Source organism: Neophocaena asiaeorientalis, unplaced genomic scaffold (assembly GCF_003031525.2).
Source record: "Neophocaena asiaeorientalis asiaeorientalis breed wild unplaced genomic scaffold, Neophocaena_asiaeorientalis_V1.1 scaffold29, whole genome shotgun sequence".
Taxonomy (NCBI): Eukaryota; Metazoa; Chordata; class Mammalia; order Artiodactyla; family Phocoenidae; genus Neophocaena; species Neophocaena asiaeorientalis.
The window spans coordinates 1,939,441-1,966,948 of record NW_020174423.1 but is presented as its reverse complement, the minus strand read 5'-3'; the positions used below and the strand labels follow the sequence as shown (position 1 = coordinate 1,966,948).

Below are 27,508 nucleotides of genomic sequence, written 5' to 3'. Positions count from 1 at the left end.
ATGACTATAATCTCTTCACCATGTTAACCGCCCATGATGCTGGTATGTACTTACTGTCAAGTTGTCTCTCAGTAACTGCATTATTAGTGTGCTGTCTTTGTATGACTCTTCACTTAATGTATCAAGTTCAGCAATGGCTTCATCAAATGCCTGTGATTAAAAAAAATACATTTCAATGCTCCAATAATAATGATTACTAAATTTCCACATAACAGGTAAAAAATACATACTGCTTTTGCAAGAGAGCAGGCTTTCTCAGGGGAGTTCAGAATCTCATAATAGAACACAGAGAAGTTAAGGGCCAGACCCAATCTGATAGGATGTGTTGGCTGCATTTCCTTTTTGCTGATTTCAAAAGCTTCTTGGTATGCTTGCTGTGATTGATCCACAATCCCTGGATAATAAAATGCACCAAAATGTATCGATAAAAGTTTGCACTTCACCTTCACCCCTCAAACCAAACCTTTACTATCCAATTATAAACTCTGAAATATTAAGCTATAGCAACCTTAACTGATTAAGGCTCCTCAATTGAAAAGAAAAAAAAAAAATGAAAAGACAAAAAAAGAAAAGCTTCTCTTGGAAAATTACACTAGCCATTGATCAATGTCAAGACAAAATAACTCTAACCATCTCAGTATTCTTTTTAATAATTAGTTTGTACTGCTCTACCGTTATACTATAACCACTATTAAAATTGTGAGGAAACATTCCTATACATAAAATTGGCTTGTTAGCAAGCATACATTTCAGAATACCAATTATTCAGCAGTAGATATATAGTTGACCCTTGAACAACAAGGGGTTTAGGGATGCCAACTCTTCATGCAGTCGAAAATCTGAGTATAATTTTGTAGGCGGCCCTTCATGTCCAACCTTGGATCATGTAGTACTGTAGTATTTACAGAAAAAATCTCTGTGTAAATGGACCTGTGCAGCTTAAATCTGTGTTCCTCAAGGGTCAACTGTTTAGTTGAAGGAAGGACGGGGGGAGGGAAGAAGGGAGGGGAGGGAAGGAAGAAAAGAGAGAGAGAGAGAGCGCAAAGTCCATTATTACTCTTCATTTAGTGCTCTGAGCAATTAAAAAACAACAAAACAATTCTCTACACTCCAGAAGGGACTCCTTCCGTACTGTGTCATTTTCTAAGCGTCCAGCACAGGCTGAGGCAGCATACCTTTCTTGTCATCACCAGCAGCAACCTCAGCCAAATAGCGGTAGTAGTCTCCTTTCATTTTCAAATAGAAGACTTTGCTCTCTGCTTGTGAAGCATTGGGGATCAAGAACTTTTCCAAAAGAGACTTGGGAAGAAAAGAAACAGTCATAATAAGACTAAAATACTTACAAAACTGAAAGAATCTGCATTTTTTTAAGAGCATACTATATAGCCTAAGTTATAAAACTTTAATACCCAGTCACTGCCAATAATACAATTTTTGAATGCTGTAGGCTCGTAAATTTGTGGTTTAAGAGCAGAATGCTTTGGACAGCAATACTTAAAATTTGAAATTAGTGTTCAGCTTATTATTTAAGGATGATAATTTGAATATTGGCATCTCCCCCATAGTGCTATCAATTTACATGCTGATAAAGACTGCATGTTTCAATGAATGTGAAAGCATGATAGCTCATAATATTATATCTGTTATTATGCTTTATTACTATATTATTTAACAAAATGGCAAACTTTTCATTTTCAAGGTAGTCATGACACTAGAATGCAAAGAACGTAAGAGATTAACTTTTTGGTACTCTGGAGGAATATATGACTTAAGCAGAAACCGACAGTATAATAGACACTACCAGAGTCCATGACAGAGGAAACAGAACAAAACGTCATTTATAAGACTACAATTAAAGTAATACCTCACAACAGGTAAAAAGCTGTTCAAAGTTTTATTTTTCCTAACTAAATTAAGACACTGGTAGGAGTATGAGAATTAAAGATCTGAAGAGTAAACCTTTAGTTTCATTAAAGTGATTTTCAGCTAATAAGATACATATTTACCGATCACCCCAAACGGGTTAAACTTCATTCTACGTAATTCTGTTCAAAACTATAACAATCTAAGCTAAGTAAATCCTAACATGCTAATAATTATATTCTACAATGGATTTAAAGAAAAACTTGATTTCACTGTATTAGGGAGATAAGGCACAATAAACTAGTAGTTTTTCTTTTTTTTTTTAAGGGGGAGAAAGATAATATTCAAGTAGTAGAATTAGGCAAAAAAAAATTTTTTAAACACTCCACTTCTTCCTACTAAATACACTCTAGGAATCAAGGTGAAAGTCAATTTTCAACTGGGCTTAGCCCCAAACAAGTCTCAATTTTTACAAGGAAAAAGGGTATCTAATTCTTGGTTTCTATTCTTCTGGTAGTAACTCAGTAGTTTATATAGCACCTACTTATATGCCAAACAGGCTGAAAAATGCTTTTAAATAATAACTCTAACTTTGTATGTCTACCTCATTATGTTCCAAATGGTGAGTGGGAGAGTAAGCTTTAACCCGGCTTCTCCCCCTTTCTGCAACTTAAGCAACAGATACTCAGATGAAATGGGTAGTTCCAAGTTGGCAGTAGGAGCAGGTTGCAATGCATTACAGGAAAGGGTTGGAGATGAGAGAATTCAACCTGAAATAATGTTTCCTGTGATTATTAACTGATATTTGAAACCGTTGGCCTGAAATTAGAAGACCCCTTTGGTTAGGATAACAAAATTCTTACTACACCACACCCAAACTTCCATATTCAAAGATCTCTCAGCTGCAAAAGTGTTTTGGAATTCATTCATTCATTGATTCATTTAAACTGTGAGGCAGGCAGCTTCTAGTGTGAAATCTCAACCAAACTAGAAATAAAGGAACCCTCTGGGCTTGGAAGACCACTGCTTCCTCCGAAGAAGGAATGCCTATAACCTAAGACTTGGCAAAATTCAAACTCCCGTCATTTTGTCCTTTAAACACCATCAACCTCTTTGAGGCATGAACACTCTGTGAACACTACAGCTGCTCTTTGGGGATATGCGGATCTGCCTAAACAGCAAAAGATAGTTCCACTTAGTATAGTAAGTGTTTTTTTTTTTTAACTTAAGAAACAAATGACCAGGCTTTTTCAAGTTTTATATCTTAATACAAAATGCATTATTCATTCCACTATGGGAGACGGTATAGCATAATGGCTTTGGATTCAGAAGTCTAGGTTTAACCTGTGGCACTCCACACTTGGAGGGACAAATTCCACTTTTGACTGGCTAGGCTAAAAGTTAAGACTATGAAGTCCAACTAAGGAAAAAGTGTATTGAGATTAACCAGAATTCACAAATCACTTCAAATTAAATAGCGGGAAGTATATATATAAATCTTAAGAAGGTTCCATGTACAATTGATTGTGAACTGCTCTCTGGCTCATTTATATATATTTAAGATTGACAAAGAATATTTTCAAATGAAAGAACTGACAACAAGTAAAAGCCTAACCATGAAATCAATTCTCTACCTAGGCATTTCTATTTCGTATTTTACTGCTTCAACATATTTTTTACATTCATTTATTCTTCAATACTTAAATGGACTGGGCTAGGCACTGAGAATAGTGAGCAAGACAGTCTCTAAGTCTGAGGATAAAATGTCTAGCAGGGAAGACAACCGAAACAGAATAACACGCCTCGTCATGTCCCTCACTTTTCAATGACTTTTATCTAACCCACTGTATATATGTAAAGATGAGGGCCACAAACATGTGCAGTTAGTTAAGGGTGAATCACTTAAAATGTAAAACTTTAAAGTATACGTCCAAAAACTTGCAGAAGTTATTTAGGCAAGGTGTCAATAAATGTCATAAGAAATTGAAACTCATCTTTTATGAGTAATAACTTCTATATCTCTAAAAACTGTTGTTTTACATTTGGGTAACCCACACTGAGAATTTTTAAATTAGCAATTAAGCACCTCTTCCCTCAAGCTGAATTTAGCCATAACATCTGATTTAAACAGTAACAATGGCAAAAACTACTTTAAAGCTATTAACCAGAACCTACAAGTAACAAGAAGGCAAGATACCAGTAGTCAGGCTGTTTATTGGCCTAATGATAGACTAAAAGGACGAAGGATCAACAGTGGCGAATGTTTCTGGTAAAATGCTGACTACAAGAAGTTGAAAAAGCAAACTCATCACATTGTACCCATTAAATGAATATGTGCAGTTCTTTGTATGTCAATTATACCTCAATAAAGCTGTTAAAAATAAAAGAAGTTGAGAAAGGGATGAGGAATTTTTAAAATAAAAGAGTTGAGAAAGGGATAAATGACAAACTTTTAAAATCTTCTGATGACATAAAGGTAAGAACCATTTAAAAATTTAAAAAACAAAAAGCAAGATAGACTGGATTAAAGATTAAATTTGGTTCAAAAAGCTAACTATGAAAGAACAGAATGTCCTCCACCAATTCCCCTACCATCCCTGTTCATGTATGCCACTCCTCCTGTCAAGAGGTGGAATTCATTTCCTTTCTCCTGAGTCCCAGTTAACTTTGTTCTCTTGCTTTAACCAACAGAATGTGGTGAAAATGCCTCCTGTTCCAGTTCTAGGCCTAACCCTTAAGAGGACTAGCAACTTCCCCTTTTGCCCTCTTGGAGCCCTAAGCCAGCATTTAAAAAAAAAAAAAAAAAAAAAAAAAAACAACTATCTTTTTAAAAATTTTTTTAAGGTTTTTTTTTCTTTCTTTTTTTCTTAAATTAATTTATTTTATTTTATTTTTGCTGTGTTGGGTCTTCGTTTCTGTGCGAGGGCTAACAGAATGTGGTGAAAATGCCTCCTGTTCCAGTTCTAGGCCTAACCCTTAAGAGGACTAGCAACTTCCCCTTTTGCCCTCTTGGAGCCCTAAGCCAGCATTTAAAAAAAAAAAAAAAAAACAAAAAAACAACTATCTTTTTAAAAATTTTTTTAAGGTTTTTTTTTCTTTCTTTTTTTCTTAAATTAATTTATTTTATTTTATTTTTGCTGTGTTGGGTCTTCGTTTCTGTGCGAGGGCTTTCTCTAGCTGTGGCAAGCGGGGGCCACTCTTCATCGCGGTGCGCGGTCCTCTCTTGTTGCGGAGCATAAAAAAAAAAAAAAAAAAAAACATCTATCTTGCTGGAGAGAAAGGTCAAGTCAGCCCCAGTCATGAAACATGTTTAGTGAAGCCATTTGGATATTTAAGCCCCAGCTGAAAACAGTAATGAGTGACCACAGCCAACACCATGTGAAAAACTGTCCAAAAGAATCCAGACAAGCCAAAGAGTTACAAAACAGAATAAATCACTGTTTTAGTTTTGATCGGTTAGGCAGCAATAGACAACTGAGAAAAATAATAAAAACATCATTTTCAATAATAAACATGCCATTCTTGATACTTAATCACTTTACATGGATTAATTTGATCCTTCCATAACCTTACCTATGAGGTACAAACTACAATTATCGCCATCTCATAGAAGACAACAAATGGCGCCAAGCTCGAAAACCACAGCTAAGTTGTGACGGTACAACTCCAACTAGGCAATCTGACCTGTTCTACAACATTATTCTACGTTTTCTCTGCCCCAGCAGGACGATATGCCTACTAAGAAGGAGAATATGATTCCAAGATATTAATTAGAAATCAAAATGAAGGATGATGATTCAGTTCTACGCTGTGCTGAGGAAACCAAACCTGGAGTATATTGTTCCTTTCTAGAGAAAGCCCCCGCGCAGCAACAAAGACCCAATGCAGCCAAAAATTTAAAAAATAAATAAAATAAATAAATTTATTTTTAAAAAAGTTAAAAAAAAGCCATCAAACCTACCACTTTGATCCATTAAAAGAAAAAAAAAATCCCTGACCATGTTTGAACTTTCACACACTTCTGACTCTCAGATTCTAACAGGACAGCAAACTATTTGTTCAGCAGCATCATGTGATCAGAATTCAGACATTTCAGTAAAAGTGGGGCTAGACGTACATGAGAGATTCTAAAACTTATTGATCCTGTGGTTCCCACAATAGTCTGTGTTCCACATCCTTATTCTTTTCACCAAAACAGAACTTAGGCCACTGAGGAAATGTGACTTGTGCACGTCTCATCCCAGATGGAATCTGAACTATGATCCCTTCTTGTCTTAACACAGGCATTCGAAACATCTGCCCAATGTTCCAGAAACTCAAGATACTTATCGGACCCCTACCCTAAAATAACTCACGATTCCTTAAAGACAAATATTTCCTTTCTTGTGTTGGTTCAACTGTAATTCTTGAACAACCTTATGGCTTTTGACTATATAAGCCCCTGACTCTTTATCTTCCCCAGAACAGAACCCGAATCTGTGTCTCCAGAATTGCAATTCCTAAGACTCCCACAAAGCTCTTTGTTTTGCAGCCTTGATACTGATTATTGATACCAAGGGAAGGGTCTTAAATGGCAGAATCGAGCTCAGCCGTATCTCAACTCCACACCCTAAATATTTACTCTGACTGTCATAAACCTATTTGCTTTTATCCTTTTGGAATCTCCCCCGTTTGCCTGCCCTCTCACATCCCTTTAAACCCCAGCTACAGTCTGTAAACTCAAATCTACATAAATGCAAAAGTCAACCAATATATCTTCTGATTCCATTTTTCATACTACGATTGAGAAAAAGTTGGAAATAACTGTTGATGACAAATTAATCAAGGGACTTCCCTGGCAGTCCAGTGGTTAAGACTCCGGGCTTCTACTGCAGGGGGGGCATGGGTTCGATTCCTTGGCCAGGGAACTAAGACCCCACATGCTGTGTGGCTCACCACCCCCCCAGTGTCCGCCAAAAGTATCAAGTCAGGCTTTGACAAACTGGAGAGTATCCAGGAAAGCAAGCAAGAGTGTTGATGAAAACTGGAAACAGTCATGAAAACTGAAAGAATATGACATGAATGGCTCCAGAAGACAAGACTAGTTAAATTTGGGCAGAGGCAGATTTCTGCTCAGTATGAGAAAGCTTACGAAACAAATTTGGAATAGGCCATCTCGTCAGATAGCAAGTTCTACTCTTCTTACAGAGATTTTCAGAGGAAATGAGAAAAATCACTATTTTTTAGAGGAGATTCACAAATAAGATGTGGTCTCATTCAACTCTAAGATATGGAAGATATAGAGTTCACTGAATTAAGTTAATTGTAACACTACAGAGGTGATTAAGTATGTTAATTTATCAAACTAACCAAAGAGAAATAAAAGTTCAATTTTCCAGATTTAAAAGCCAGAGGAGAAAGGCAAATGTAGGGAGAAGACCATGATGGAAATAAAAACAGGGGAAAAAAAGGAAGCAGCACTTATCAGAAAGCAGCAGTGACAAGAAAAACTGGAGAAGAGAAAATGAAGAGAGGAAAGAACTAATAGCTATTTTCAACATACAAAAACTTCAGAAAATACCCTGCGCTAAGTATACAACTTCCTGTATTTCATTCATGTTGTAGTAGTAAAGTGGAGGTGATGACAACTGTGGGACATTGTGAGAATCTAAATTTAAAAGGAGACATAGCATTAATATAAGGAAAGAAGCAAATGAGGTGTCACAATTTCTACTTATAAAATAATGGTTAGGCTGACTACTGATGAACCTTCCACTTGTAAAATTCTCCATATAACACTGACTTTCTAATCTAAATGTAATTTATAACAGAAAAGGATTTTCAGGTCAAACACAAACTTTAATAACATCTTACACTCAAGCACTTAACTGAGACTACAATGTTAATATTGAGCTGATCTCCATTTTAGCCAGTCAGAGAAAAGAATAACATGAAGGAGCATGTAGCCTGGAGTCAGTACCCACAGCCCGCATGTACATTCCATTGGTAAAAACAGTCACTTGCCTGCATTTAAGAGGGACACTGGGAAATTTGGTCTAGCTGTGTGCACAGGAATTAGAGGGGAGCCTCAGTTTTGTTAAACAGATAGCAGTTTCTGTCACACAACTGATGGAAGCATTTTTTCTTAGTTACTGGTATTGATTATGAATTATTAATATGAAATTGAAAAGAACTAGTGAAAATGGAAAAATGGTATGAAGTTTTTGTAGAAAAAATTAAAAAGCTAAATCTTTTTATAATCACTACCTATATGATTTTTTAAAAATTTTCACATCAGCATTATATGCTAAATATGAACATTAAAATGTTATCACACAACAGGGAGGGAGTAGTTACTTGCCTGAAGAGCAGTTGTACTATATATAGTGTCAATACGGATCTTGCCGAAATAGAATTTGTTTTAGAGATTCACAATAGTTCCCCTCAAGCAGTTTAAAAAAATGTTTTTGATGACAGCTACTGTCTTTTAAAGATAACCATGGCCATTTAAAAATACCTAAAATTAATCTGCTGAATTAGAGTTAATGCATATTCTGACTTTATACAGTAGCCATCCCCATTTAACATTATGTGGGATTGAAAGCATGAAGCCCACATCTGAAATGTCTCTGTAAATGGTTTATAATCCAGAGCTAAATACATGCTATAGCTCTGGAGAGGGCGCTGAACCTTAATCTAACCAATGGATAAATTATGTGGAGCTTGAGATTTTAGAGTTAAAAGATTTTTTTTTTCCTCTACAGCACCATGTACAATTAACCTCTTAGGTTGTAAGAACACTTAAGATATGGGGTCAAGTAATGATTTTTCCCCCAAGCCAGTCAATTTACCCAGGGCAGAATATATTAACAATAGTTTCTAGCACGTGCTTGATCCAAAGATGGTCTACATAACATCAATGCTTTGACTCTGGAGTGGATTAACATTAAGGAACCACACAAACTGACAGGTTATCTAGTTCTGACTGCCCTTCTTGAGCTAGGTTCAACCTGCCCCCACTAGGAATTTCAGTAAACATTCAATTCTAACTGTGGTCAAATATTTCTAATAAAAAGTTTGTAAACTGAAAATCCATCTCTATTCTAGTGATATACCTCTCTCACTGTCCTTTAATATGATTACAGCTGGAAATTAAGAAGAGTAAAATATCAAATCTGTAGGAACAATCAAGACTATAAACTATCTAAAACACCAAAACTGCAGCCTGAGCTGGTGGCAAGGCCCTAATCTCTGGGCATCCAAGCATTTCTTGGAGCAACAGATTGGTGTAATAGAAACAGTATAAACTAAAATCAGAAAGACCTTAAATCCCACTCTCATCAATTTTGAGATCTCAGGCAAGTTAATCTCTCAGAGTCTTAGTTTTCTCATCTATTAAAGAATTAAATGAAATTTAATTTTATAAAATGATTTTTTAAATAAAAAACATATTTACAAATGATTAAAATGAAAATCTACTTCAAAAGGCCACTACGAGGTCTAAATGAGAGTGTAGTTTATATAAACAGGAAAGCACCAATCACAGCTCCTAAAAGAGTAGGTACTCTACTCAGTTAGATGTAAATGTAAGACATGGGGATCTTGACAACCAAAAAATCTGCTTTAGTGCACTTGTACTCTCAACTTTAGTACTTCAGTTCAGGTTCCATAATCAAAAATTTGTGTATCTAATAAGAGTGGTGAAATAATGCACAAAAAAACTTTCATTTAAAAACACAAGATTAAAGAGGGTGGGGACAGGCTTCGCTCTGGGCTTTCCCACCTGGTTTTGTGGTGCCTCCTGAAGGTTCTGATGAAGGAATAAACTGAAGTAATTACAGCAAAACAAAAACAAAAACAAACCTACAGGATTAAATTATATCAAAGTACATAAGATAAAGGAAACATTTTCTGTTAGTACTTGTTCTTTTTACAGCAGACTTGTAAAAGGCACAAGCTTACACTGCTTACTACCTATGTTCAAATCCCAGTTCACTGCTTACTAGCTATGTCAACTTGACGAAGTTCTGAAATTTCTCTGGGCCTCAGGTTTCTCATCTGTAAAAGAGACAGAAAATAGGTGTGACCTCATGAATCTCCCCCCAGCAGGACTCCCAGGGGTCCACAGATCACTCTAAGAACTGCTGACTGACTTAAAGTAATCTGTACCATTCACCTTTCAATATACCCAGCTCTAACACTATGTTCTCCCTCAAGCCAATTCTCAAAAATATTCAGTTTAGTCTACATTTTCTGTACCTCCCAGGTCTGAAGAGCTTTCAACTGAAGGAAAAACAAAAGGAAATATCCCATTTTCTGTCAATATCAACAATGGACTAGCTAAATAAATTGTTACACTCATCAAACACTATACCGACGTTAAAAAGAATGCGGTACATGCCAGTATGGAATGAAGCATAAGATACACATCAAAGTGTGTGGGTTCAACTATGATCCTACCTGTGTATATTCTTCAAGGACAGAACTGTTTGCGTGGGCACTGCAAGTTCCCAGGAGGATACAAAAAAGATTAGACATTACCTCTGAGGAAGTGGGATGACATCAGAAGAGTTTTGTTTTTTGAACTTTATGTCCTATGCTCCGCAACATGTTATCCAGAGCAAGTGTAATTTAAAATAATTATGACTTTGCACCTTTGACTTTTCACATACGTATTCTTAATCTACTTATAGGCTCCTTAAAGACAAACGTTTTGCACATATTAGGCACTCAAACATCAAATCCCCAGGCCGAATTTGTAGACTAATTTGAACTGCTTCATTTAAATACAGCAGAGGAAACTTAGAACAATCTTAAAGGAAAAAAGCCTAACATCAAGACTATCAAAAGTTCATCATCTTACCAAACTTCTAAATATATAGTTAAGATAAAATGTAGTAAAAATTGAGGTTGATATTGTAGGTTAGATAATGAATATTTTGCTCAAAAAGGAACAATGTTCTGCTTCTTTAAAGACCTAGAAATTGCTCAAAAATGACAGGTGTTTGGATGCTGTACTAAGCACATATATTCAGAAACAGCAGCCAAAGGGCAGCCAAAGCATATCCTAATATGCTTTCAGGACCCTTGGATAAGCACCAGGTACTATGTAATGCCTCTGGAGGGGGCAACCAAGGGAGACAACTACAAAGCTTCACCAGAGATAGGGTGGGAGGACAGTTCGAAGCAGCAAGGTAGAGTAAATTTTTTTTGCAAGTCAGGACACCTAGATTTTGGTACAACTCTGCCACCAAGAGGAGTGATGGGAGTTTCAAACACAAAATCATGACACCTCCTCATTCGATTTTCTTGTGTTTCACAGTAGCATTCATTTCAAAACCTTCCTTCTGAATTTCACCCCAGGAAAGCTTCTCTAACGCACTGAACACGTCCCGCCCACCACCACTATTCCTCACTTGTCCTTTCCTTTTTTTCTTAAATGGGAATCCGACAATGTAGAGAGTAAGGGTCCTTAGACTAAACTTTAAAAAATTAACAAGAACTCATTGTAAACCATTTATATATTTATTTCAGCCCTAAAGAATGACCACCTGCCACTATGCAAATTAAATCACTGGGCTAGTGGCTGTGATTTAGCTTGTCAATTAGAATACATGAAGCCAATTAATGAAAATGTATTTCAAAGGAAAATCACAAGTTATAGAGCTGGGATTTTTCCCCCTTTCAAAAGAGTAATCCATTCATTATAAAATTGCATAACCCATTTAAAAAGGACTTTGGCAAACTATATTTAGTTCTAACCTTTGATAAAGTAACCATACTTATGGGGCATCTATCTTAAAAAAAAAAATTGATACTTTTGCACCACAGGGTGTTTTTAGAAGTCCTCCCTGCTGTTTAAATTAGAAAACATAATGTCCTACCTAAATATAATGGTTCGGTAACAGAACGACATGTGTCTCCTAATATGCACCAAGGAGGGCACAATATCATTTCCAGGAATTCTTCCCCAAAATGCACAATCTGAGTTTACTCATGAGGGATCACCAGACAAATCCAAATTGAGGGACATTCTACAAAACAACTGGCCAGTACTTTTGAAAAAAGTGGCAAAAGGCAAGGACTGAAAAACTGATCCAGATTAAAGAAGAGTAAGGAGACGTGACAATGAAATGCAAACTGTGATCCTGGATTGAATTCTGGACCAGAATTAGACAATTATAGTGGTATAATTTGTAACTGCTATAGGCTATATAATAGTTTATTTTATCCATTATTTTATTAATTTATTGATTTTGATCATTATATTGTAGTTACACATGTTAACATTTGGGGAATCAGGTAAAGGATATATGGGAAAATTTGAACTTATTTCAAAATAAAAAGTTAAAAAATAAATGGTTAGAAAGGCAGTTTAATTACCATATGTAGAAGCAGCTATTTTCACTTTTGGTTACTTAATATTACACTTATATAAAAGTAAGTTTTAAAGAAAAACCTTCTAAATAGTGACTATTTCTAGGGGACTTCCCTGGTGGGGCAGTGGTTAAGAATCCGCCTGCCAGTGCAGGGGACACGGGTTCAAGCCCTGATCCGGGAAGATCCCCACATGTGGCAGAGCAACTAAGCCCGTGTGCCGTAACTACTGAGCCTGCGCTCTAGAGCCCACTGAGCCACAACTACTGATCCTGCACGCCTAGAGTCTGTCCTCCACAACAAGAGAAGCCACCGCAATAAGCCCGTGCACCGCAACGAAGAGTAGCCCCCGCTTGCTGTAACTAGACAAAGCCTGTGCACATCAACGAAGATGCAGTGCAGCCAAAAATAAATAATTTTTTTAAAGTGATTTTAAAAAAAAGTGACTATTTCTGGAAGACAGCATTATCAGTGAGTTCTGCTCTCCACTCTTATACCCTTTATGTGCTCATCTGTGTTTTTCAAATTTCCTTATTAGGCTGGTAAAACTTGTATTTAGGAGAAAAAAAGTCACAAAAATAAGTGATGCGTTTGCAAATTAAAATGAGGGGTGGAGAGGAGGTTCCCACTTTGTCTTGGAGAGTATTCCAACAATTGGTTATACTGTTAAATTTAATTTCCATTAATTAATATACATTAAAAAGTCACTACACAAACAGCAAATAGTCCCAGAATAATAAAGCAAAAGAATCAACCTCTAATGAGACATTTACGGACTGCAATTTGAAAACATAGGGCAAGTGTCTCCTTTGACTTGATTTCACCAGATGTGTGCATGGGGAAGACCAAGCCTCTACAACCCACTGCTCTGTTTTAGACTGTACTATCATGGCCCTCTTCCCTGAACACAAAGGAAAAGAGGCCAGGATATAGATAGTATGCTTTCATACCAATCAGGCACAAAAACTGCCAATGGCTAAAAGGGAAAAGGTGCCAAGAACTTGAGGCACAAGGCCCTCAAGTATGATTCTTGCTATTTTCCTTTTAAGTACAGAACCCTAAAATATAGTCTAAAACTAAAGCCATCACTTTTAATGAAATTAAACAAAGTGGTAATTTTTCCAGTTACAAGATGGGATTTAACCTTCTCTAAAAAACACTTCTAACTTCTCTAATGTCCAACTCATTAAACAACTCAAATACATGAAATTCCAATGCAACAAAAATTGGGCACTCCTCGTAAATTAAATGCAACAGGATCTCTCCTAGATTAACAAACATGCATACAGGTCATGCAACTGGACAAAGTCTTATTTTGCTTCAGCTTCTTGATCTGTGAAAATGAAAAAGCTAGGGTAGATGCTCCTTCAAGCCCCAAATCCAATGATTCTATAAAATTCACCTCCCAATTTATTATTCAATTAAAAAACTCAAAAGCCCCACAAATGTCATTTTAAATAATATCCTCAATATGAAGTTTAATTCAAATTCTATAGCACAACCTAGAAGTTCACAATTCTGGTCCTGCACAATTCCCTTGTGCACAGAGAATTTTCCCAGAACTTTCACTTTATTCTGTAGAGCCCCTGAGACTTTTATCATTCCTAAAGTCTCAAAATTCTAAAAGGCAAGCAGCTATTTTCATTGCAACGAAGGCCCATCAATTTAGAAATTATTCTCTTACTCCCTCTTGTGGCTGCACTGCTTTCCTTTCTTTCAATTGCAACTCCACCAGCTGCTCCCGAAAGTGCTCCACCGAAACTGCTAATGAATTAGATGGTGTCAAGAACTAATTTGGTACGTATTTGAAGACTTTCTGTGTAATGTTGGCACACAGTAAAATTTTAGGTGTTCTATAAATGATAAAGTCATATAGATATGAAGGGACAGAGCTTCTTAACTTCAAGGATGGAATCATAGAGGACTCTGACCAGTCACTTAACTGAATGCATTTTCCACTAGTAAGAAATAGATGGCAAATCTGTACCATCTAACTTTTAAAATAGCAACAAGGAATTTGATAAAGCCAAGATATATTATTCTCTGGTGTTTAAGGAATGTTGAAACCAGCCTAAAATTTCATTTTAATTCCTGTTAAAAAGCCAGAGTAGTTTGGCTCCCTGATTCTTACCAAAAATGAAACAAAAGACAACCACATAAAAACTCAATGCTGATAGAAAGCCTGGAGTGTTCTAAAATGTTTTTTTTGAAAATTAGTGTTTTAGTCATATTCGAAATGTACCTCCTAAAGATTAAAAGATGGTGAAAAGTACCAAAAAGAAATTATTGAGCATTGAGTGATAACTGCTAAAACTGTCTGACACTAGGGGGCTTTCCTTCTCCCCTTCCCCAGAGCCTTTCTCAGAGCTAGCATTAATGCTGACCTACTTGGGTTGAAGCTTCTCACCAATCAAGGCCCCATTTCCCAATATTTCCATCACAAAGTACTTTTTGTTTTAAAAACCTCATTTTTTATAGTGTTTTTTAAAACTTGCACATGCACATTGTGTGTTGTGTGTAATTCCTTAGTGGGACCAGATTATCAGCCACTTTTAAAAAAGAAGGTTGAAGACCAGCTCTTCTGAATTTGACCAACACACAGTACTTTCCCCTCTAGGTTGTTGAGATTCTTTTTATGAGCAGAGGCTTTTTATATTTATTATGTTTTTCTTTATGCACAGGGCTTATAAAGTAGCAAGTAATCAATAAATATTAAATTTAAAGTTTAAGCAGTTTATTAAAATTCTCTTAAATTTAATCCAAAATTAATAAATCAAGCCACAATGAAGTGATATCAAAGAAGCACAAAAGAAGGTAAGCAGTATATTTGCTATCTACTATTACCACGGGGATGTATTAACTCTATATAAAATATCCTAGAGGTAGATGCTATTATTATTTCCATTTTGCAGATGTGGAAATAAGAGTCACAGAGATGTAATACCTGCCCAGAGTCATAAAATGAATTTTAAAAATTCAAACACCAAAAGTCTGCATAGTCTGTGCTAGGTTGTATCACCCCTTTAAAGTAAAGCAGCACACATTATAGTTTATTTTTATTTTTTTTTATAGTTTATTTTTTAGAAATATTCATAAGATTATTCTTCAAGTCTTATCCCTATGATCCAATTAAATTTAAGTCTGATGATAATCCTGTCTTATCAGATGGAAACTATCAAATGGGAAACCGAAGGGAAAAGTCATTACTGTTAACAAAGTCTTATGATCCGTTTGATGTCATTTCCAAACATCTTCTAAACACCATAGTAAAATACTCATCAAATTACTGACTTGAGAATTTGCCTGTTCTAAGAATACTACTGCCTACCTATACACTGTCCTCAACTGTCAATTTCCCAGAATCACATTTTAAAGGTAACGTGTTTTGAGTAGGATTTTCATCACGTTTCCCTTGGTTGAATGTGGTCCAAGTATTCCTTTGAAATTCTGGGCAATGGTGTTTAATGTATGTTGTTTTAAGGGGCAAAAATAATTATGAGTTAAAAATTCATGAGTCTTGGATCAACAAGAGAAGTAGGTCTTTCTCAGAAAAGCATTTGTATTTAATCACTTAGATGAGAAACATTCAACTCACCACTGGGTTCCCTGGTAATACCGCTAATTTTAAAAAACTTGTAGATCCTGGAACTTGTTTGCGAAATGGAAGTTAGCCTCCACTAAAACATTTCTAACTTCTCTAATGATGTCCAACTCATTAAGCAATTCAAATAAATGAAATTCCAATACTACAAAAACTGCACCTTTTCTAGGTTTTAAAAGAATGAACATGCATACAAGTCAACCAATTGGACAAAGTCTTAGTTTGACTTACTTAACTCTATAGATAAACATTTGACCAACTGTCATTACATTCTTACTTTGCCATCCTACCTGTAGTTAATACCATCGTAACCGTATTTTTATTTGGGGGAGAAGGGAAGAAAACTCACAAATTCTGTCAAAAGAAAGAAAAAGCTTATATGCTGAAACCTTTTAGTTATCTATTCCAATACAAACAAACATGAATGTGCCATACAACAGGACCATACTGGTAGAAGTCAGATATATTCAACCATGCTTTGTTGCCCCCAAGATCCACACTATAGCAAGCTAATGTCAACAGAAAAACATTAGTGAAATCTGCCAAGATATAAGACTATTTTATACTTCATCACTACTTATGTCACATTATACCTTACCAGAAAATGCAAAATTATATCAGTGACAAACGACAACTGCTACTGCATAGCAATTTTTACAGATACAAGTTTTTCATCATTATAGGGAAACGCTCACTAGAGAATAAAGGAGAATGACCTGTTGCAAAGAAATGTACTTAGTACAATGGGAACTGATAAGAATGTGGCGCTAAGCATGCCATTTCTCCCAAGCCAAATTCAAATTTGTGCCACCTAAATATTAAGCGTATCATTCCTTCAGCATACTTTACATATTAAATACCACACATGTCAATGGTCCTGTTTTTAAGGGGAATAAAGAAATAGAGCCAATCTTCTTAAGTTCAAAAACAACATGGATATCAAAATTAAAATAAGTTACAGGGCTTCCCTGGCGGCACAGTGGTTGAGAGTCCGCCTGCCGATGCAGGGGACGCGGGTTTGTGCCCGGGTCCGGGAAGATCCCACATGCTGCGGAGCAGCTGGGCCCGTAAGCCATGGCGCTAAGCCTGTGTGTCCGGAGCTCCGCAACGGGAGAGGCCACAACAGTGAGAGGCTCGCGTACCTCAAAATAAATAAATAAATAAGTTACAAATCAGATTAATGAAACCCTCAGGAAACCCTCGGGCCATAAAGATGGGAATTAGCAATGGCTTGTGTCAGGGAAAGTAAGAAGACCAAACTAGAGCTGAAGGCGTTATAGAGGGTATTCTGGCAAAGATGGAGCAAATGAACAGAAGGAAAGCATTGTTTTATAAAAGGGTAAGAAGAGTTAAGAGCTGTCTGTATATAGCATAGAACCGGGAAAAGAACAGTAAAGATAGCAAGTCCAAGTGAATGACCACCACTAGCTGTAAAAGGTTTACAATTTAGCTTCTGTCCATTACAATTAGGTCAAGTTTACCCTTCCTCACACCATCACTTTCTTGCCAATATGCTTCTGAGTGGGAGACTAAGGGGTAGAACTACTACTAGCTAGTACAATGGCAATGGCAAATAATCCTGGATACTACCCACAGGAGTGCATCATACAAATGAGTATCAACAATGTAAAGGGTTGAGAACCTATGATGTAGGCAACACAGCAATAACTTGCAATCAGAAAATGAAGTCAAAGTTGAGTCCAAGATGTCATTTTGATTAAGTCTAGAAAATGTGCTAAAAATTAAGAGGTTAGAAAGGACAGGTAGTTTCAAAAGGAAGATGAACTCTTGCTTGTAGCACGCTGAAATTGACAGCAATTCTAAATCCTCTAAAGAGCAGTGTTTATTCTCAATGTAAAACCATAATAAAGAAAAGAGCTATGGAAACCAGGATGAAATCACAAGAGGAATATCTCAGGAATTCTAGAAAAAAAAATTCTAATGCTATTAGAATTGCAATGGACTACATTAAGTTTTTAACTTAGCTGACATCAGAACACCCATAATTTTGACTTTTAAAAAATTTCTCATACACACAAATGTTCTTCAATATAAATGTGTCAAAGATCACCTATTTTGGAATAAAAAACTTGTGGTCAAATTAATCTAAATGGTCCAATAACATTTAATATTATAAATGAAGAACTATTTCACATACTGGGCTCCCTCTATGTGGTAGAACCAGTCATCAGATATGAAAATAGGTAATATATTCATGGGGGAAAAAAAAAAACCCTATGTCTTTCACAGGTTAAAGCCCCAATTCCAAAAAAAAAAAACCCAAGGTTAATATATGAATGTGATAAACTATGATGGAGGGCACTGAGAATCTATTTCTGACATTAGTAAAAGGAGAAAGTTAGTCCAAAGAACAGAATTGGATGATCAGAAATCCAAAAAAATGGTCAAATCAAAGGCTCTGATTTTCTTTATAAGAGCAGAATTATTTTTGCATGTCTATCAACACACCTTGTTGTTGGCAAAATCTGGTGTCACTTCCTTTGCCTGTTTCATACAGCCATTAAGTCCCACATTCCTTAATTTATAACATAGTAGACCCTTCATGATCTAACCAGTACCCCCTCTCTCTCCTAATCTCTTGCAGAATTATTGGAAAAGGCTTTTAGATAAAGCAATGTTCCCACCTACTGTTCTGATAGAATGAACCATCACTTAATTTGCTGGATTAACCAAATCCTACTTACCTAATAGACTGGCTTTACATTAGGCCTTTCATTCCTAAGTAAACATCAATCATGCCCATGACTTTGGGCTAAATACTTCAGATAAGTTTTTCGGCTACTCTCTGGAACTCCCTTCAGCTTCTATCAGCAGTTATATCCTTATTAAGAGTCCCATATTTGTTTCCCGAACTATGCCATTATACTTGGCTATAATTACTTAAAATGGTATGTTACTTAAGTGTTATGAAATATAAGTATGAAAAGAAGTGTTCCTATGAAAACTAAGCTGAATGCGCCAAACGACTAGTTTTTAAAGGAGAGTCACACACTCAATCACACACACACACACACACACACACACACACGCACACCACTTGGGTTATTCAAACTAAAAGATTAGAAAAATTGCATATTTCTAGGATTATGAACTGATTATTCTTCTAGCTTTCAAGTTCTAACTCTGCTATGCAAACTCAAACAGCATTTTGTAAAGGATGCATCTATTTTAGGGGTGTCTAGTAAATTATTTCCAAACTGTGGATCTATGCATATTCAAAGGTCTTAGCTCCACATTAGCAATGGGCAAATGAACATACACATCTGTTTTAATTGAAAATAAATGTTTAGACCAAGTATGAACACATACTTGAACCACTTTCCAATTAAACAACTAACTTGGGTCTTCCTACTGTACCACTATTGAGGTGTTACCAGTAAGATTTCTTTACTGATAAAGTTGGGTTTTTAGAAGAAAAAATGAAAAGCAAAATTATTCTCCATACGCTATTACAACTCTAAGGTAGCTTTATTTTCCCTCCTTTCTAATTCAAAAGCCTCTGCTAGGGCTGAATACAATTTCTTCCTCTTTCTTGGGCAGATCAGATGCATAAGCATGCATGTTCCTCCTCTACTTTAAGATTTTACTCAGGTTTTTTTTTTTTTTTTTTTTTGCGGTACGCGGGCCTCTCACTGTTGTGGCCTCTCCCGTTGCGGAGCACAGGCTCTGGACGCGCAGGCTCAGCGGCCACGGCTCACGGGCCCAGCCGCTCTGCGGCATGTGGGATCCTCCCGGACCGGGGCACGGACCCGTGTCCCCTGCATGGGCAGGTGGACTCCCAACCACTGCGCCACCAGGGAAGCCCATTACTCAGGTTTTTTGCTTTAAGTCCAATTTTGAATCCTTTCATCTTTTCCTCTTAGTTCACTTTTAACTATCTTCACAGCTCATCTAATCACTAAACATCTCCAGGTCATCTATATCTCCTCTTAGAACAGGCAGGAAAGACTTCATTCTTATCTAAGTATTGCTACGCCAAAAAAGGACAGGTAACCTGTTGCTCTTGATCAAGCTGTTATTCTTCCCCTTCCCACCAAATGGCAAACATCTACCTCTCCTTTCTTTGTTCCTTTATTTTCTTTCATTTACACTTCACACACCTCAGACTTCCCAAATATACAATACCTCACCAGGGTCAATGTTTAATGGTTATCATGAAAACTCTTTTAAAAAGACCACTGAATTTTATTCCCCAAAAGACTATCAAATGTACTCCTTCCTGGAAGGGACTGCTGCTATCTGCTATGTCACATAAGGTCTTTGTACTCTGAAACATACCAAAAGCAGTTATTGACAAAAACATGTAAATATATACAGTAGTGAAAATGAATATAACACTGCAGAAGTCTTCTGAGAAGCCCTTATTCCAATAAGTGAACTGCCTAGTAATTTTCAACTTAAAACTCTATATAGCAGTTTTTAAAGCCTAAGACACATATTAACACATTATTGACCGGGGGATTTCTGCAGAAACTAACGCCTGTGGCCAAAATCTGTCTCTGGTCAAAAATGTGTTAACATATTCAGACTAGGAAGGACCCAAAGCTGCCTGGTTTCCTAGCTTGCTCCTGCTTAATGGCAGTTCTATGAGCTGGAGATAAAACCCAGCGCCCAGCAACCACACCTTGAAAACCACACCTTAAAAATGTAGAGAAGCATAATAAAATGGAACGCAGTCAAGTTAACTGAATCACACAACTACTGTTGCCAGCTGTTACAAATGGCAGACTTGTGATTTTACTGATTTGTGAAAGGAAGCCATTCTTTACCTTATACCAGTGGCTTTCAATTTTTAAATGAAACCTTTGAAAATTTGCTAGCCAGTACAGGCCCTCTGCCCTAGAAAAATACACAGTTTTTAAGGCTTCTTGGATCTTTTAATTCCCATTCTTGGACTCCTGAGTTAAGAGACCTCTATATTATTAGAGGCAGGTTTGTACTATTGTCACTGCTTTAAACAGAAGCCCAAAACTGAGATAAATTGGGGCACTAAGAGTACCTGATTTTCTTTCTCCACAACAACCCTATGGGGTAGATATTATTCCTATTTAATTGAGCTCAGTTTTCTCTGAGGGGTGGAAGATTTCTTTAGGCCACTCGGCTATTCAATGGTAAAAAGTTGGTTTGACTCAAAACCTGGAGCTCTTTTTACAACACTACATTCTTCTTTGAGTTTGAATTAGGTTCAATCTAGTATGCATATCCTCATTTCATTTTCCACTTCATCATGTTCAAGATAAAGTACCCAATTTTTTGGCTTCTTGTGAGTTTAGACAGAAGAGGTGTTGATCCCCTCCCCCACGAACGCGAGAGCTTTTGGTCTAAGATCTGGTAGAAAAGGCAGACTACATTAGTTCACAATTTAACGTCACAAGGAAGAAAACTGCAAATTTTTTGGCATAAAGAGAAGTCCATGTTGTGAAGAATAAAGCCAGTGACCATTTTCCACAGTAATGCTCTAAAACTTTTGTCCAAAGTAACATGTTCCCTGCTCTTTCTCTGCTTAAGTAAATGGTATAAATTAAGCAAACACTTGATAAAGTGCCCATTAACCAGAATGGCGGTAACCTAATAATGGACTAAAGAGCTCTTCAGAAGGACTTTGAACCGTGGAGGTTAGTTCCCCCTAGTAGGAAGAAAGAGAATATTTTCTTAGCCAGTATGATACAGGTACTCAATAGAACAATGAAGTCTGGTTCATCACTGATGTCACCAGCCAATAATGTTAATTCTGAAAAGGAATTACCTGCTTGTTTTCCTCAAATTAAAAGTCAAAGTTCAGAAAAAAAACTAGAGTAATAAAAATTATAACTGGTTATATTTTTATAAGTAAGACATTGAGATATAATTAAGCACACTTTTATTAATCATCAAGTAAATCAGTTCTAACAATTATTTTCTCTAGGAGAAATAACAGTTCTGCTATATTTTACTCTTCCATTTTACTAAAAAGGGGAAAAGGAATTTTATGCAAGATGTTTCCAGAGTCAACATGACCTGCCTGAAAAAAAGATGACAGGGAAAGAAAGAAGCCTGCCTGTAACGAATCACAGTATCTGTAAATATCGTATTTTCCCAAGTTGAAACAGAAAAGGCCTTGGAAAATTAGCAGTGCTGCTGACCTAGTTCTATTATCCTCTCTTCCAAAAGAAGCCTTTTCGCTCATTTACTTAACAAATACTTGAGTATCTACTATATGTTAAGAGGCATGAGCCATGCAAAGATCACTACTGGAGATTTACTTTAGAAAAGACTAAGGCTGGAAGCAAAAGCTTGTTTAGGATTCTGAGTCTTCTGTATAATAAAGGAATTAAACTTTCATTTATCTATACTTTCGAAGTGGAAATTTCGTTTAGACTCGGTAAGAAGCCAGTGCTATTCTGAAGGAGAACATGGGTAGTGACCAGTATGAAACCCCCTTAATAATCATAACAAGGAGAAGCTATTTAGAGATTAATCCAGTTATTCTCACCCACGGATCCTATTCTTTTTCCTTGATAAGGAAACCAAAGGGAGGTAAAGTTAAAACTGCTATAGTCTTTTCCTAGGAAAATCCTCACAATGACAGGACCTTTTATACTTCTTGTGTGGAAAACATGCAAATACCTACCTGGAATCTCAAATAAGCTGTAAGTAGAGGGTAAATGTTACTGCGTCCCCCATTTATTCCTAAAATTGACTTTTGTCTTAAGGGAAATTATAACTTGTAGCAAACTCTTTGAAACCAAAATAAAAATTATTTGATCTATTAGGTGTAATAATTGGAGGAAAAACATCAGAGCGAACAAAACTCAGTAACGTACACAGGTACTAATCAGTAAACAGAGCAAGGTGGGAAAAGCCTGACATGTTTTTTATTATAGGAAAACATCGTATTTTCAAATTTTAAATATTCTTATTACCTTAGCAAACCGCAAGATGAGCATTTGTCATTTAGTATCAATAAAAGCCAGAACTCCCTTCTCATCTCAGAAATGAATGATAGCTATCAATGTAAAGATTTCAAGTAAGCAATCAAAAACAAACCACACACAAGACAGATACCACACAAGAAGGCTGGCGCCCACGTTAAGATAAAAAATATTATTGTTCTTTAAAAAGATAGCCTAAAGAAAATCATCATTTAAGAAAAATACTCATAATTTAGGAACTGAAGATATTCCATTAGTCTCAGACTAGTATAAAGGAATCATAATACCATTATAACTTTAACAAAAACTCCAAACCCCACAACGTGAGAAATAATCCTATATCGCTCGTTATAGTAGTTCTTCCATAAACAAGGTTCAAATAATTAAGTAGTGCAGCTGGATTTTCAGAGGAATTGGGATACTGCATCCCTCTATATACCAGAGCCCTGCCATACTGAGACCCAATGTGTAACCTGTAGTCCTGAAATACAAGAGAAATCATTTAGTAAAACCCACCTCAAATATTATTCCAAAAACTCATGGTTCATTAAAAGGGGAAAGTATTAGTGTATATAAGTTGTTATATGCTAAATGGTTGGATCTTCTACCAATTTATCCTCAGATTTTAACTTTTCTGCCACAGAAAATCACCATTTGTAAGAACATTTTAAAATTAACCAAAATGTAATGTTCAATTCTTTTAAGCTATTTAGAGAAGCAGTGCTTCAACAAGTAGATACTGAATACTTAAAATACTTCTTGAACGAACCTGGAAAAATCAAGCTTGAGTTTTTCATAATCTTTTATTGTGGTTGTCAGTGTTCAAAGTTGAGACCTCCAACACTTAAACGCAGGAAGAGGCAAAAGCAACTGTGAAGCCAGTTTTCCGCATGGCTGACTCATTGCATTAACATTATAGTGGCTAATCCAGGGAAGGCTACTAAGTCTACAGTGAGTCTCCTATTACATCGCACCTAAAACAGGGTATGTAAAATTCCTGCATCCATATACGTACTTTAAAGAAAATCAGCTCTAGAACTACTACAAATATTCTAACCATAACTGAAACGATATACAATTACTTTACCTTTTCAATTAGAACAAAAAACACTACTAATCTATTTGAACTGATTGATAATCATCTTTGCATTTACCTTATACAACTGTTTTAACATCTTTTAGTAATGACACCCTGAAAGACTTGGAAATCTAGAACACCCCATTTGCAAAAGGAAAGGAAAAACCAAAGAAAGAAAAAGTTGAGAGTAACCTAACTGATATGCATTACAGGAACTCTATATCATAGCGACGCTAAACTGAATGGTTTGATTCTCACCAGTACATCATTGCAGATATCTCTTAGCTCGGTCTCAATTTTCTCTCTGTATTCTCGAGCCATCTGCTGTTTTTTCTCAGCACCTTCCGTCTTTTGCTCAATACTTGAGACGACCCTCCAAGATGACCTACGGGCTCCTACAACATTTTTATAAGCAACTGAGAGAAGATTCCTCTCCTCATTGGATAATTCAGCTCCTTGCTCAGTTACAGACTTCATGCAGGCCGCCATGTCGTCATACCGCTCAGCCTGCTCGGCCAGTTTGGCCTTCTGCACCAGCTCATTTTTATCCATGACTGGATGTTCTGCCGGGGAAAAAAAAAGAAAAGTAGCATTTAGATATTTTTTTCCATTAAAACAAACAGACTGAAAATTATACCTTTTGTAAACAAGCTATGTTAACACCTTAAACCTAATTACCTATGGAAGATTCTTTACATGAGAAATTTAATGCAGCCTCACAAAAGAATGCTAACAAAAAAAATACTGGCATGCTCAGCATGCAGAGGGCACGTTTAAAGCCATTAACACTGGTTTAGCAAAACTAAAATTGCATTACCTCATCTTTGTTCAGGATCCTTATTTCACATAAGGTTAAAGCACATTCACCAAGAGGCGGCCTTAAAAACCAACCGTTATCTTACTTGGTCAAAATCTCAACTCCAGTTTCAAATATCACTAAATAATCCAAAATTAAGCAGCTTTTAGTGAAAACACCACCTATGAAGAACATTACACTATCACACTCCCAGAATCACGATACCTGTCAGTTGAATGTAACTCATGTCCTTTTACTTTGGTAATAGCTACTCTTGTCAGGAGTGTTTAAATTTTAGTTGGTATCCCCCCCCACCCCAAGTCCACTGATCTTTGCAACAGCTGATCGTAGCATGCCAATTTTCTGGGAGAAACGACCAAACTGCTTGTTTTAATATATTGTGCATGTAAAACCACCACCAAGGATCAATACATAACTGACCCTAAGGCTTCATTTATCTGTACCTTGTTATATGCACACAGGCTTAAAAAATAACACCCATGAATCCTGGAACTTCGATTCTTACTATCTGCGAGCACTAAAATGTATCTATTAAGTGCTTCCCGGCGTCACCAGTGTTTCTGATGTCACTGTTCAGTTTAAATGCAGCATTACTGCATTGTTCCTAGTAGTCAAAATTTAATTGAATACATTATCACCCGAGCTGCCCTTATATCGTAACTTCCTAATTCTTTCTCATTTTAAAGCTCCTTCGACTTTTCAATTTCCCCCGTTTTACTATTCCTTAATATATCCTTTTGAAAGGTCCTAAAGCAGCACAGAAAGATACTAACCCATACAGTGGTCCCACAGGGTACAGGATTTATGATGAACAGAAGAGTCACTGTCATTCACTACGGGAAATGACTCCCTTTCTTTACCTTCCCAGGGAAATCCCACAATACTTTTTGTTTCAAAAAACCAAATCGTCACAGGTCCTCTGTGTTTGAACAAGCAATTAGCGAGCTTGAATGGGAACTAGACTGTTTCAATGCGAAAACTAAAATTCGTGATCGCATAACCTCCCCACCCCCCTCTTCTTGAAATTACCAATTTCTCCCCTCTTCTTGAAATTACTAATTTCTCCCCTAGGAACTCAAAAATGCTCTCGGACTAACGCTGCTTCTAATGAAAATTATCTAAGACCAGTACAAAGGTTTCTCTCCCCAACCCCTCGGGTACAAGCGGGAAATGGATTAGGTTTCTCAGAATAACCAGCGCTCCAAGGACTGGCCGCACCCATTTAACCCTTAGCCGGCCTAAGACGTCGAGGTGGGTGAAAAGAAAACGGGCCGACTGCGACTTTAAAGTGCAAACCCTTCCGTCCGCGCCATCCGCAACCCCCCTCCTTGGCTCCGCCCAAGCTGGTGCCTCCGCTCGGTCCCCGAGTCTCCCTCTTTGTCATGGCGGATCTGTGTCAAGGAGTCCAACCTACTGCCGAGTGTTAATTCCCCCACCGGGGCCGGAGGGAGGAGCCGCACGCCCCCGCCCGAGCCGGGGAGGGGGAGCCGCCCGCGCCGAGGGCACCGACGCCAGCGCCGCCCGCAGAAGCGGAACCAGACGGGCCGGCCGCGGACACACCCCACTCTCCCACCGGCGTCCGTCCGCCACCGGCCACCGCGGGTGCTCACTTAGTCTACGGGGACCCGACAGCTGCGGCAGGTGGGGGAGGGGCGAGCCACACCCAGGCGAGCAGGGCCACCGCCGGCTGTTATGCTCTGGCTCACCCGCCCCGCAGAGCGGGGTCCCCGTCTACACACCCAGACCAGGACCCTTCAGTTCCAGCCCCCGCGGGAACGAGCGAGACGCGCGGCCCACCGTCTTCCCCATCCTCATCCCTACCTGGGCTTCCAGCCCCTCTCCACCCGGACATAGAAAGCCAGCCCATCCCCCACCCCGCCAGGAATATTCAAGTCCCCCCGCCGCGGAACCCAGGAAATTCGGCTCTGGGTCGCGGGCGAGCCCCACCCCGGAGCCGGCTGGCCCGAAGTGCGGCCTCGCCCAGGTCTACCTGGCGGGCGCTTCCGGGCCGCCTCGGCTCGCAGCCCGGTGCCCGGGCCTCCCGCCGCGCCGCCACCCGGGTGGGGGAGGGCTGGGTGCCGCCACCGCAGCACGGGGCGCGGAGGCTGCGCCGAGGAGCGGGCGGGAGAGGCAGGGGAGGGTGGAGGCGGCGGGGAGGGGGCGGCCTCACCTGCGCCACTGCAATGCCCGCAGCCGCCGAGTCATTATCTCGGGCGGAAGCGGGCAGCGGGGAGGTGCTGAAGAGGGAGCTTCGGGGGCGCGGGTGGGAACGGATCGCAGCCGGCGGTGCCTCGGCCGGCCGGGAGCCGGCGACCGGGCGGGTCCCGGGGATCTGGCGTGTGGGCGCCCTTCCCACCCAGGGGACCGGGGCCGGGCGCTCATCGCGGCCGATGCGGAAGCAAGTAGCCCGAAGCAGCCGCGAGCCGCCCGCCCGAACCCAGCGGAAGAGAAGCCGCCGCCCGTCTCCGCCTGAGGAGACTCCGCCTCAGCCCAGCGCCGCTCCCGCCGGGCGAGTGGGGCTGAAGGGATGCGGAGCGGGGAGGGCCCCCGCGCTTTCGGAAGGCTGGCCTGGGACAGGAAGGAGCCGGGCGAGGCGGCGGCGGCCGGGTCCCTTACCTGTGTCCGGAGTGGGTGGCGACGGACGGACGGGGCTCAGCGGTCTCTGGGCGGCAGCGGCGAGGCTGAGACTCTGTCCCTGGATCTCGCTGCTCACAGGCTACAGCCGCTCCGCAGACACGGGGTTTCCTCCAATCACCAGCCCCGGCAGCAGGGGCGCCACACGCACGATGACGTCAAACGCTGCTATGGCAACCGTTGATTGGTGCCCACAGCTCAGGGGGCCCAGAGCAACCGCCGCTCCC

At 38.6% G+C, this 27,508-nt stretch overlaps 1 protein-coding gene across 1 annotated transcript; it reads right to left on the bottom strand.

Annotated features, from left to right (window-relative positions):
* Nucleotides 1-27,508, bottom strand: YWHAZ (tyrosine 3-monooxygenase/tryptophan 5-monooxygenase activation protein zeta). Its single transcript, XM_024756585.1, has 5 exons — nt 27,264-27,508; nt 24,089-24,393; nt 1,176-1,299; nt 231-394; nt 1-150 (listed from the first exon to the last, which is right to left on the bottom strand). Exons 2-5 carry the CDS (start codon nt 24,380-24,382, stop codon nt 16-18), a joined length of 717 nt encoding a protein of 238 aa, XP_024612353.1. The 5' UTR covers nt 24,383-24,393; nt 27,264-27,508; the 3' UTR covers nt 1-15.

Excerpts from the sequence above, each read along its gene's own strand:
- YWHAZ (XM_024756585.1), bottom strand. The coding sequence starts at position 24,382 with ATGGATAAAAATGAGCTGGTGCAGAAGGCCAAACTGGCCGAGCAGGCT. Across the intron at positions 1,300-24,088 it reads ATATCTGCAATGATGTACTG|TCTCTTTTGGAAAAGTTCTT; the intron begins GTGAGAATCAAA and ends TTTCTTCCCAAG. Across the intron at positions 151-230 it reads CCTGCTCTCTTGCAAAAGCA|GCATTTGATGAAGCCATTGC; the intron begins GTATGTATTTTT and ends TTTTAATCACAG.